At 39.9% G+C, this 12,643-nt stretch overlaps 2 protein-coding genes across 8 annotated transcripts in view; one reads left to right on the top strand and one right to left on the bottom strand.

Annotated features, from left to right (window-relative positions):
- The window catches only part of fchsd2 (FCH and double SH3 domains 2), a 62,253-nt gene extending 56,761 nt beyond the window's left edge, over positions 1-5,492 (bottom strand). The window contains exons 1-2 of one of the 4 annotated variants that reach the window (XM_019274639.2): positions 4,827-5,492; positions 935-1,032 (exon numbers count right to left, since the gene is read on the bottom strand). In XM_019274639.2, the coding sequence (XP_019130184.1) occupies positions 935-1,032; positions 4,827-4,847 (119 nt within the window). In that variant the 5' untranslated portion in view covers positions 4,848-5,492. Of the gene's footprint in view, positions 1-934; positions 1,033-4,826 lie in introns of those variants that run through there. The other 3 variants (XM_010742809.3, XM_010742810.3, XM_027280381.1) reach the window with 3 other exon arrangements.
- p2ry2.1 (purinergic receptor P2Y2, tandem duplicate 1) overlaps positions 1-11,271 on the top strand; it is a 42,677-nt gene extending 31,406 nt beyond the window's left edge. Inside the window, exons 1-6 of one of the 4 annotated variants that reach the window (XM_027280382.1) lie at positions 6,762-6,950; positions 7,199-7,312; positions 8,233-8,583; positions 9,359-9,527; positions 9,844-10,189; positions 10,270-11,270. In XM_027280382.1, coding sequence (XP_027136183.1) covers positions 8,250-8,583; positions 9,359-9,527; positions 9,844-10,189; positions 10,270-10,464 — 1,044 coding nt within the window. In that variant the 5' untranslated portion in view covers positions 6,762-6,950; positions 7,199-7,312; positions 8,233-8,249 and the 3' untranslated portion in view covers positions 10,465-11,270. Of the gene's footprint in view, positions 1-6,079; positions 6,296-6,761; positions 6,951-7,198; positions 7,313-8,232; positions 8,584-9,358; positions 9,528-9,843; positions 10,190-10,269 lie in introns of those variants that run through there. The other 3 variants (XM_027280383.1, XM_010742806.3, XM_010742807.3) reach the window with 3 other exon arrangements.
- Positions 11,272-12,643: the final 1,372 nt, after the last annotated feature.

Raw genomic sequence — 12,643 nt, 5'->3', positions numbered from 1 at the left:
TGAAGATGACAAAGCCAATTTGAAGATCTTTACCCAGTGGCATGTAGGCTCCATCCCTCACTGACTGAAAGAACTAACACATTGTGGTTGCATATGCTAAACTGGCTCTCCCTCTCTCCCACAAGTGAGACCGAGGCCTTGTTCACTCTCCAAAACCCAGCAGCAACAAGGCAATCTGTTCTCAAACAGCTGGAGCTGCCCCCAAGAGTGAAAGTGGGAGAAGGAGAGGGGAATGAGAGGGAAGTGTCAGAGAGAGGGAGAGAGAGGAGGTAAAGAAAGTGTGAAAATGAGAAAGAGAGGAAAAGACGGGGATGGAGGCAGGGAAGCAGAATTAGAGAGTTTGCTGTCATAAATAATCAATGCTTAGTCAACACAGAAAATGAGAGCATGTGAAGGAACCAGGGTTTCCTCCCAGTGCCAAATCCAAAAGGGAAAGCTGCCAGACTCACACACATCATGAGTAAACAGAGCTGAGCCAAAATGAAAAAGAGAGATATGAAGGCAGACAAAAAGATTGTCAGAGCGAAAAGAAACAGGAGGGGAAAAATGCAGCCGAGGGAGAAGGAAAAGATGACAGAGACAGATATAGAATGATACTGAAGAGAGAGACGAAGAAAGAGGGGAAGAAAGAAACAGAGTCGGAGAGCAGGAAGAGGGCAGCAGGAAATTCCTTCGTCATTTTCCCGACCCTTTGTCCTTCTCAAAAAACTGGAATATGACAATACTCCTCCTCTTTTTTCTTTCCCATGCCACTCCTCCCTCACTCATGAGCTGTTTCCTTCTTTTCGTGCGCATGGCGTGCACATCACAGACAGCCGCGATGACTAGATCAAAAATCATCTGGCAGCTGGCGAGCGTATTCCTCAGTTCTTTTGCAAATGGATATGGAGAACTGTTGAGTACATGCATGTGATACAGATGTGCGTGTCCATACCTCATGTCTTCCAGCAGGTCACATTCAGTCTGGTGTTTAAAGTGCAGTCTTGTCATCTGCTCTGTGTGTGTGTTTTTCAGCTCCTGTGTCACTTTGACCTGGAGAAAATAAAAAGACACGTCGAGTAAAAGATTTGTCATTTATTTATCTGTCTGTGCATGTGTATTTACTTCATTTCTCACAATCACCTACCCAAAAACCCAACTCTACAACTTTTATCCTTCCTTACTGATACTCTAATTAAAGAGATATAAAACTATGTATCAGCTGAGATTTTGGTTATCATAGCAGAGCTAAAATATCGTCTATTCCTGGTTGTAAAAGAGTTTAGTAAACTCTGAATGCTCCACCTACATCAAAGTCATATACCCATTAATAATTAATAGTAATGGTTCTTGTTCCAGCAGCCACCACTTGATTAAATGTTGCATGAAATCACCAAAAGTCAAACACGGTAGCAATGTCCAGTTGGATTGTGACTGACACTTATTTTTCTCATGAAAAGCCTCTTTGAAATGTTAAAAAATAATGACTTTGAACTCCAGACTTCTGGAAAGCACATGGTGAGATCTTTAAATTGCTTAATCCAACAGACAGTCAAAAAGTCAAAAATATATTCCATTTAAAATGATATGCGGCACAGAAAGTGATAAATCCCCTATTTTAGAAGGTAGAAGATGCAAATATTTGACTTTTTTGCCTGATTAACAATTAAATGACTAATAGAATTGTTATTGATTGATTCTGTTGATCGACTTATCAATCAGTGACAAACTGTTTCAGCTCTATTAACAATAATACCAATATTAGGGTACCGATCCACAGATATAATGACTGGTTTTAGCACGGCTCAACGTTATTTTCAACCCCCCAAAGTTCCCTGGATGTACTGAGCAGTACATTCACTCTTTTCATCTTGTGCAACGATGAGGTGAAAAGATTCAAAATCACTGTTCTGTTGTGATTTCTTTCATTGTCTGTCATAATGGAGTTCATGGAGACAAAGACACAGAAGGATTTGTGAGACGTGAAAAAGGGGGCTACAACTCACATTCTGAATGTTCTTTTGGTAAATTAGTGTCAAATAATTCATCTCCTGAGTCACTGTGACCTACATGCAGACACGCAGGCACAATTTAACCCCATCTATCACTGTATCTGCCAATCAGTCACTGCGCCCAACTCTCTAGAGTCACCTGAAAGGAACACACACACACACACACACACACACACACTCACACACACACTCCCATCAGTAATCCATCAATGTAACAATCAATGTCCGGGTTCTGTCAGACTTGTGGAGAGGCTGGAGGAGGCTTTTTGCAGGTGACTGAAGACACTTTAACATAATTTATGAACCGACAGGCTCCTTGTGCTTTTGTGAAAGATGTTAATTGTGTCCTTATATGTACACACGTTCATTTAGGCGGTCAGACCAAGAGCTATAACCTGCACTTATTCACACAGCCTTGTCTAAAACAGTGATGTCACTCTTAATATGCACACAAACAAGCACACACACATACAGAGTCACTGTGAGGGTCATTGTGTATTGTCGGGTGAATTCCATCAGCTATTCACCAGAGTGAACAGTGGGCAAATTCATGACTGTTCTAGACAAAACAATCAACAACATAACGCACACTACACTGGCACACACACACACACAAAGCAACACACCAACACACACTGCAGAGCTCCTTCTTTGCTTTCATGTGCTGTGTCTTTGAAGATAAGGAGGGAGTGGTTCATTACATTATCAGGGCAAAATGACTTCACTTGATTTTACCTTCTATCACTCATCGGAGACCACAGGGAGAGAGCGAGAGAGAGAGAGAGAGAGAGGGCGTGAAGGGGAAGGACGAAGGGTGACAGGGAGGAGATGGGGAGACAAAATGAGAAAGGGGAGAGTCGGACCATAAGATGGCGAGACTGAGAAAGAGAGTCAGTGTCAGAGAGTGTCAGTGGTAAGGACGGGACGTGGAGACATGAATTATGACGTGAAAGAGATATGCGGCATATTAAAAGGTCATGTTTAAAAGGGAAAGGGCTCGGCTGGTGTAGTGGTAGCTGATGAAGCAGGTAGGTGTGCGCACTAAGAAAGCGGGTGCTGTTATGTAACCCAAACATCAACACATGGATGTGACACTGCCACAACACAAGATCACTTGGCTGCCATTGGTTGTGTAACTATTGTCAGTTTGAAGACATAAATGAAGCACTTTCTTCTTAGACATTTAGGTGAGAAATTAGTACAGTTTGTATATTAAGAATTCTATGAAGTCAGTAGTTTGATATCTTAGATTTATTGTCCAGGCATTTATAGGAATACCACAAAATGTGTTCAATAAAATCAATACAACGGCTCCACAAAAAATGGCTATAATGCCTCTCAAGATAGATAGATAGATAGATAGATAGATAGATAGATAGATAGATAGATAGATAGATAGATAGATAGATAGATAAAATGGAGCAATTGTGAAGCAATATACTGCCTTTTTTCATCCTCATTAGCAGCCATCTTTAATTGAAGCCACATAAAACTAATATACGAGAGTCAAACGAGGCTCGGTCTGTAAGCAGATGTGCTGAGACACAGACAAAACACTTACGGGGCAGTATGTCACACTGGGAGAGAAATTATTAGTATCAAACAGCCAAACACTGATACACTCTGGCTGTGGTGCTGTGGGTTGTGAGCGTGTGTACCGTGTGCCAGCCACATTGGCAGCGCCTAACACATCAGTATCTTGCAGATTCTCTTTTATTCGCGGGGAAGTATTTGCACAGCAAATTGAACGGGGGGGGGAAAAGAACTGACGGCTGACAAGCGAGTCCTTAAAAAATGAATATAGCCGTAATGGAGCACTTGATCGCACACCGTGGAACAAGACAACTGTATAGAGAGACTTAGAGTCTCAGTGATGAAAGGACCTGTTCAAGTGTGTGTGTGTGTGTGTGTGTTTTACAGACATGATATGACATGTTCAAGGCCAGTCTGTGAGTAGAAACTCAGAGCATAAATTGCACTGGGGGAATATGTGGTAATTAAGAGAAAAGTGTGCAGAGGTTCACAGCAGGGTAATTGGCTCTCATGCATCTATTTCAGGACAACACACACACACACACACACACACACACTGGGTACCAAGCTATATAGGGGACTGTGGTCACTCCTCAGCAGCACATACACAATCAATAAGACATCAGACATGGCTCTGCCAGCATGTCTCCTCCTCCTCAGTGTGTGTGTGTATGTGTGTGTGTGTGTTTAGCTTTTGTCAGCTCAGGCTTTGATGAAATGACCCTGGACAGACTGAAGGTCTCCCCCTTCACAGATAAAAAAGCATCACAACGTGGACTGGCTTTTGTTGTGCTGTCACAATTTGACGACGTACCGTACAAATGAGCTAAAATGAGCTGACGTTCAACGGGACGCTGTATTAATTCCAGCTGACATAAGTTATTTTTTTTTTCATTTAAAGTTATTGCCACTACAGGACGTATTAAAAGTAAAAATATGATACTCTCTCACTAACACGGTGTGTGTTGCTTTGTATAAAACCGTTAGCCCACCTAGCGCTGTCCGAGCTAACGTTATTTGACGTTTGACGGCTCGCGCTGTAACGGTTGCACAGATACACGTTAACGTTACTAGGTTACGCACTAACCGAGCTAGCAAATGCTGCTAATGTTGGCTAGCAAATTATATTTATATATATTTATATATTTTCTTAAGCCTGCGGCACAAGAAGCTTTGTGTGTGTGTGGGTGTGTGTGTGTGTGTGTAAGGAACACTATCCACAGCTTACTATTACTGTTATCTGTATGTCATTGTCTGCACAGCCCACAGCTAAAAACATAACGGACCCTGGAAATCACTCACCTTCCTCGGCGGCGGCTGCATTTTGAAGTATTGACATGAATGGTGTTTCCCTTGTGAGACGTGTATTGTAATTCCAAGAGGAAATCCAAAATCAGTGTGGGACTAATAATATTTTGTCTTCCTCAAACAAACAAACAAACAAACAAAAATAAAAAAAATCCTCCCCTCCAGACGACAGGGAGGAAAAGACGGGAGTTAAATTTGTACTCCGGCGGCCATGATTGATGATAAATGGCTGGTTTATACAGAAACTGAAGCTACGAGGAGAGGAGAGGAGAGGCGGCACACGCCACTACTAGAGGACTAGTGTGTACTGTACTGTGTTGTGAAGCAGGAGAGCAGACAGGCGGGGAGGGAAAAAGCACAGGGGAAGGGATGGGGGGGTATTAACGGGGAACCCCTTCAGCAACCCAGCTCAACGGCTCCCCTATGCGGGCAGAGAAGGCAGAAGCACCCGGTGTGTGTGATGAAAAACACCGGGAGACATCCTTTCTGTTGTTCTGCCTTTTCTCGCCCGGCGTTGACAGTAAACCTCGATTAACACTTGCGCAAAGGATGTTTCAAATCAAATAAAGGTCGAGAAGCACGATAACTAAAAGAAAAAGAAAAACGAGACAGTTTGTTCACTGAGCATCAGTGTTTCTTGTTGGATTTGCTCTCAAGGAGAAAAGCCTGACACTGACAGGAGGCTGCGTCCTGCAGACCTGCATAGCAACAAGAAACCGCAGTCGATCAAGGAAAAATCGATCAGGACAAAAAACATTTTTTATTTTATTTTTTTAAAGGAGAGCTGATCGAAAAAAAAGAAACATAAGCAATCTTAACACGTTTTAGACGATTGAGTTGTATAAATAATAATAAATTTGGAAGTAGAAAAAACGGTCATTTTAATCCAGCTGAAATATCATACACATCAAAATAAACATCGATTTATAAAAACCTGCATTTCATGACGTTATTTATAGTAAGATATTGCATATTTTAAAAAATCTACGATATATCAAGGAGAAGACAGGATAGGGTCATCGGGTTCATGGTGCTGAGTGAACAATTAAAGAAATACATAACAATGGAGGGCGCCTGCATGCATTTGTATAGCATATGTATGTTTGTGTGTGGCGTGGTTGTTAATTTTTTTAATTAAATATTGGTTGTTGGATGAGATATAAGGTTGCAGTGCATAGATGTAAACAGATAGATAGTGGAAATCAAGGTTAAGACTTGTTACTATGGGGAATGAATGCAGTCAGACTACTGTAAAGTACTGTGTAGGTTTCAGAGTAAAAATGTGTCACAAAAGAGACAAGAGTGGAAATACTATATGACTCTACCAGGGTAGACAGAAGAAAAGACAAAAAAAAAAAAAAAAACTGGAAGGGCAAGTATTTTACTTCACACCTCCTACGTGCCATGGCCAAAGTTAAGGTTAAGGGCTGTATAATCATTAATACACAGAGTTTCTGGAACAGGTAAGACATTAAGTACTCTTTCTCACCTTTCCTCTCAAACTAACAAACACATGCACACACACTTACACACACTGGCATCCAGAGGCACAGAAGAAAATGGCTGACAGTCATTGTTGGATCATATTGTATTTGTTAGAATCCTGCCAGGATGCTATTGGTTTATGACTTATGATTTGCATTAGAAGTATCTATATTCTTTGACCATACTAAGGTAAGGCATTTTACAGTAAAAACAATCAAGTACTTCAACTAAAAGTACAAAAAGGAGCTTAGTTTATTAGTTCATTGTACAGAAGTCACAGGTAATGGTGTTTAAAAACTCTTTATATGTATTTAGGCATTAGTCCGAGTAAAAACTACCTACTAAATTTTAAAATAATGTCTCTGAAAAAACAGTGAATAACATATGTAAATGTAAAGAGTGTTTAAGTTAAACAAAATTATGGTGCTGAAAGGTCAAGACTTAACAGGAAAGAAGAGCCCCAGGCCCAACTACTGACGTGCTGTATGCACGCTGCAGCTTGTAAGACAGGCACACACCCCCGCAAGTATCTTAGGTACGCACTCAGCCAAACAGCACACTCAGACACACAGTGAGAATAAGGAAACAGATCGATGCAGGACATTCTTTGAAAGTCAGTAGCATTCATACAGTGTAAGTAAATTCATACATTTTATGGGTTTTGTCTATAGGGAACAAGGCTTTCATTTTTCATTTTTCCTCAGCAATAGTAAGTTGTGCTCACTTTGGTATGGCATGCACACAGCAGGTCAGAAGAATTTGGGGGCTTAAAAGGGGCTGCTCTTTCTCTCTCTGTCTCTCTCTGTCTCTGTCTCTCTGTCTCTCTCTCTCTTTCTCTCTTTCTCTCTCTCTCTCTCTCTTTCTCTCTCTCTCTCTCTCAGGTCTGTTATCTGTTAAATTTAACCCTCAGCTGCTTTGAAGAGAAAAAAGGGTAGAGTGAAGGGTACAGAGCGTGCAAGCAAAAAATGTTAACTCAACCGTCAACTGAAAAACAAGTAAGTTCAGCATGCAGTGTCTTAATTTGCATGCAAGTTTTTTTTTTAAGGTGCCACATAGCATCATAGGTGTTTATCTTACTCATTTGACCTTGAGCTGAAACACAGATTTGTTAAGTGGGGCAAAAACGTAGCATGCACGCCAGTGAGTAAATCAGAAGGAAAGGTCTCAAAACAAAGTCTGGTTTGAGTTAAAAAGTTATTCATCTGTTTGGAAAACTTCGACATGCTTCTCCATTTAAAGTCGATGGCTGCCACACAAGTCTTTGTTTGAATCTTCTGCTCGTTGGGTGTACTAAAATAGTGAGAGTATTTTTCTTTTGGGCGAGGAGAAAGTAATTGAAGCAGTTAGGCTTAGTTAGAGTGAGTAGTAATCTGCTGAGACATGGTGTTGTGTCATAATTTTGTAAACCTGTTTAGCCAGGCAGTGGAAGACTACATTGCTTAAACAGACATAGTACTCTCACTGTATTTTAGCCACAAAATACACATGTTTCTATATTTGCACATTTGCTCTTCCTTTTCTCTGTCTCTCTGACCCTCTTTCATTAACTAAATTACCTTTTCTGAAACGGGAGATGCTGTGTCCCTAATACAGCACCTCAGCTTTGTTTCCAGTAGACAGAAACTTTGTGCATGTTGTCCCTTCTCTCTGTATTGCCCATATCTTGTCACTTTTCAGCTGTTGCTGTCAAAAATAAAAGCATCAAAAGCCCTCCCAAAAAGAATGGGTGGATGGCATGAATTATAATTATACAATGATGCCAAAGTGAAGGCTTGGGGCTTTTTCAAAATAAATGTAATCTAGGTTGATGTCACTTTTGCATGATTACACTGTATATTTTTTGTGTGTATGATTAAGAACTATCTCTAGATTCAAATGCAACATAATCATAATCCTTTCTTTTGTACTTTCTCAGGTGTTCTCACTACCAAGATGACCACCTTTTACAACAATACCAACCCAAGCAACGGCAGTGGATATTACTGTAAATTTAATGAAGAATTTAAATATATTCTCCTTCCTGTCAGCTATGCGCTGGTTTTTTTTATTGGCCTGGCACTGAATGCTACAGCGTTGTATGTGATTGTGTTCCGCACGAAGCGCTGGAAGCCCTCCACTATCTACATGTTCAACCTGTCGATGTGTGACACTCTCTACGTCCTGACACTGCCCTTCCTCATCTATTACTACGCAGACGAGAACGACTGGCCCTTCGGTGAACCATTCTGCAAGGTCATACGCTTCCTGTTCTATACCAACTTATATGGTAGGTAACAGTTTGGGATAGTCATGAATATTTCCTTGATCTCAACTACAGTGGTACAATTTGGACTTTTCATGTAGATGTCATCAAATCGTATCACAATGCCAAATTTTATATGCCATATTTTATAAAGAAAATATTTTCTCGTTTCCCTCTAATTTGGCTGCTGAAGTTTCTGTTTTCTTAAGGACAGATAAATTTACTTGTTATGTAACTGCTGTTAACTGTAGCCGTTTAGACATGCAAATGATCTCATTCAACACAGTCAGTTGTCCCTTGACTATGGTAATAGATTTTCAACACTCACCTGGGGGATACAAGGCCAGTTTGACCTGTTCCCCATGTGATGGGCTCTATAGCTGCTGGAGCTTACACAACAAGCTTTACAAGTTGCTTTGTCTAAATTCTACCAATGAATTTAAGGTTAAGGAAATTATTCATGACACCATCATGAAATTATTTGATGGTGTAATAAAACTTTTTCATTACTACGCCTAAATTGTACCACTATAGTTGAGGTCAAGGAAAATATTCATGGCAATTGTAATGGTCTCATGACAACATCATAACCATCCATGTAATATGATCTGACCTAAGACAACAAAATGAGCCACAAGTATACATGACACAACACAAAACTGTAACTTACAATACTATGTAATCATACTATTCCATGTCATGGAAAGAATAAATTCTAAAAAATGGTTTGAATAATCAGATTTAAATAAGTATACTCGATATAGTATGAAAAGAAATATTAAATATCTCTCTCTGGCAGGTTCAATTCTGTTCATGTCCTGTATCAGCCTGCATCGGTTTGTAGGCATCTGCTATCCAGTCCGATCTCTCTATTGGCTCAGCGCTCGTCGAGCCAGGCTGATATCTGTGGCAGTGTGGGCCTGTATTTTATTCTGCCAGGCACCTATCCTCTACTTCTCAAGAATAAGGTGATTTAAATTTGTGTAATTGTCCTTTCTCTCTTTCTCTACACTTCTCTCCGTTCCTCCTTTACTTTATATACCTCATTATTGTATTGAAAGTGTGTAGTGAAACTGTGGACTATTGATTTTGGTGCACACCAATTTTGCCAAGTCTCTTATCTTAGAGTGCTTAATGGGACATACTCAAATAAACAAACAACCAGCAAGCTAGCAAATTTACATTTTATTTCCTCTCTTTCATCACTCCAATGTCTTTTCTGTGCCAAACAAGGCAGCAGTACCATTAAATAATTCAGTTGAAATCTGTTATCTTCTATGCCAGAGATGTGAAAGGTGGGCGGACCTGCTACGACACCACCAGCCCAGAGCTTTTTGATGACTTCTTGGTGTACAGCTCAATTGTGTCAGTTCTCATGTTTGCCCTGCCATTCATGGTGGTGATGGTGTGCTATGGCCTCATGGTGCGGAAGCTTCTAGAGCCTGGCTGGGCGTCTGGAGGGGGAGAAGAAGGCGAGAGGGGAGGCCTGTCAGCCCAACGTTCCAAGCAGAAGTCAGTGAAGATGATCATCATCGTGCTGGCAGCGTTCATGCTCTGCTTCCTCCCTTTCCACCTCACCAGGAGTCTTTACTACTCTTTTAGATACCTACAGCAGATCAATCCAGCACAGGTGAGGAGAAAACACTGTTTAATGTGTTATAATGACTTTTAAAAAAAAGCTCAGTTTATCACTTTTTATGTGTTCTTCAGGTCAGCTGTAATTTGCTAGAGGCCTCCAGTGTGGCTTACAAGGTAACTCGACCTCTTGCCAGTGCTAACAGCTGTCTGGACCCCATCCTTTACTTCCTGGCTGGGCAGGACGCCCGAAGCAACCTCACAAAGAAGGTGAAGTCGTCAACATCGAAACAATCATGTGCGAGCCAACACTTGACAACACAACTCTGATTCAATACTTCAAACTATCTTGGTAAAAATGTTGTGTTGACAACTCTTACTTATTGCCTCCTCTGGTGAATATGACACCCCATATATCTACCCAGTGCATTCAATCTTAAATGTCTCCATTTGTTTGTTTAGCAAGCACAGTACTTCTGAGGGTTGGAATCTCTCTATGAAGAAGCAAATGTGAAATTATAACCAGGGAAGCACACAAATCCTACTTGACTGCAAAAAAGGAACTCCCATAAGGATCTTCTGCAATGACCTTAGATACGCATTACCGACTGGAAATATTTAAAGTCCAGCCAACTCATAGTGAGTCCTTTGGCTCAGCTGTGAGCCAGAAAGCTAATATTATGTTAGTAAGATTCAGTCAATAATTCAACAAGTCACTGTGTACAACAATATGAGTAGCTAGCAGTTCAGCCGTGTCATTGTCTCCAAATTAACATAAAGATTTTCATAAACAAATTATTGGCCATGTGTAGCTTGCTGTCGGCCACAGCCTGAAGTAATATTGAATAGTGAAAGGAATTTGAGATGATCTCTAATAGAAAGCATTGGTGAAGTCAGAGGTGTACTTGTAGCTTGTTGTGTCACCAAGTTCAGAGGATAAGGCACTGAATGCCTATGCTTAGTATTGTAAATAGGATTATTATTATTATTTTGTGTGTGTGTCACTTTATGTCACAACATGTGAAGGAACCAATAATTGTGTTTTAAAAAAATTGTATACATTTTTACAAAATGCTGATGGTGATACATTTTTTTATCATTTGTGTCATGTATCATATTGCATTTGTGTATCTAGTGTGAATTAAAATCTAATTCTTACATAATGGCTGAATGTAGTTCATGCTTTACTTTAACGTTAGTTCGCAGATACTCTCTTAGTTAGATTATTAGGACCACACAGCCGCTGGGCAGCTGGGTACTTGAAACCAGCCAAGTCAGCTTATTGGTTATGAGTTTGGAAAGTATACTGTTATTTGCGGTAAGAGTAGCCTCAGTTGCAGTGTAGCTGAGCCACTGGGTAATTTCATTGGTATTGGCTACACTTGATTGACGTAACAAGTGATGATTGAGCACAAGACCGCCACTAGGGGGATGTACTGCCTAACAAACAAGATAGGCTATAGCTGACAATGCTTTAGGAGTTTAAACTACTACTTTTATGATTCTTTATAGTTCACCACATGTTCATATTTGCAACAAACACTAAAAAGCCACATTACTGTATGTCACCAGTAAGAACAGCAAACAAGACCACATTTAAAATACACCTCTTCTTTATTTCAAGAGTAAAAACATCATACAGAAAAATTTAATATTATAAATGCAATCTACAAACTTGATGAGATGAATGTTTCTGTATCCTTCCTGCCTACCAGCAACACTTCAGCTTGAAAACATGTAATAATAACCCTAATGATATTAGGAATAGTGATTAAAAACAGATCAAAGGAAAACATAACTGCTGCAACCAATAAATATCCAGTCCTCCAGACATGTTGTCATATTCCTTGTAACAACATAATGAGAAAATATGAAAATGAGTAGCTAAAAAACCTCTATGATTATAGTACACACTTGAAAACCCATGAGGTTGTAAACTGTAGCCAACTATGACTTTGAGGCATCTCAACCACTAATCTTCTACAGCCACGGGTTGGTTTATTTAATTAAACAATAAAAATTGAATGTGTGTGTGTGCGTGTGTGTGTTGATGTGGGAGTGGTTTCTTACAGTTATTGAGATTGCATAACTGGAGTCTGGCTACTGAGTGTGAATGTGTGTAGTACCTTAGGCTTTAAAAGTTTGTGATTAGTAAGGAAAACTGTAAGAGTTTGTTTTGCAAAAGAAAAGAAAAACACTGAAATGTTGCATATATATATACATGATGTATATGAAATCATATATATATCATGTGGATTTTAACCAGAAAGTCATCTTATATGCACAATGGTGTGACAGAGTTTACCGGTTTTTGATTGATGGATTATAAATGTCACTCACTGGTGCAGTGTCTTTCATCTCATACATACTGTATGCCAAAATTATAAAAGCCAGATATGGTCTCTTTCTCTATACCCACCCATATTTACATATGTACATTAATTTACATGTTCTATTCTACAAAAGTGATATCTACCCATCTACACCTTTACCCCAGGACCCAAATGAC

Source organism: Larimichthys crocea, chromosome VII (genome assembly GCF_000972845.2).
Source record: "Larimichthys crocea isolate SSNF chromosome VII, L_crocea_2.0, whole genome shotgun sequence".
Classification (NCBI taxonomy): Eukaryota; Metazoa; Chordata; class Actinopteri; family Sciaenidae; genus Larimichthys; species Larimichthys crocea.
The sequence above is the reverse complement of the archived record's forward strand: the minus strand, read 5'-3'. Positions and strand labels throughout refer to the sequence as shown.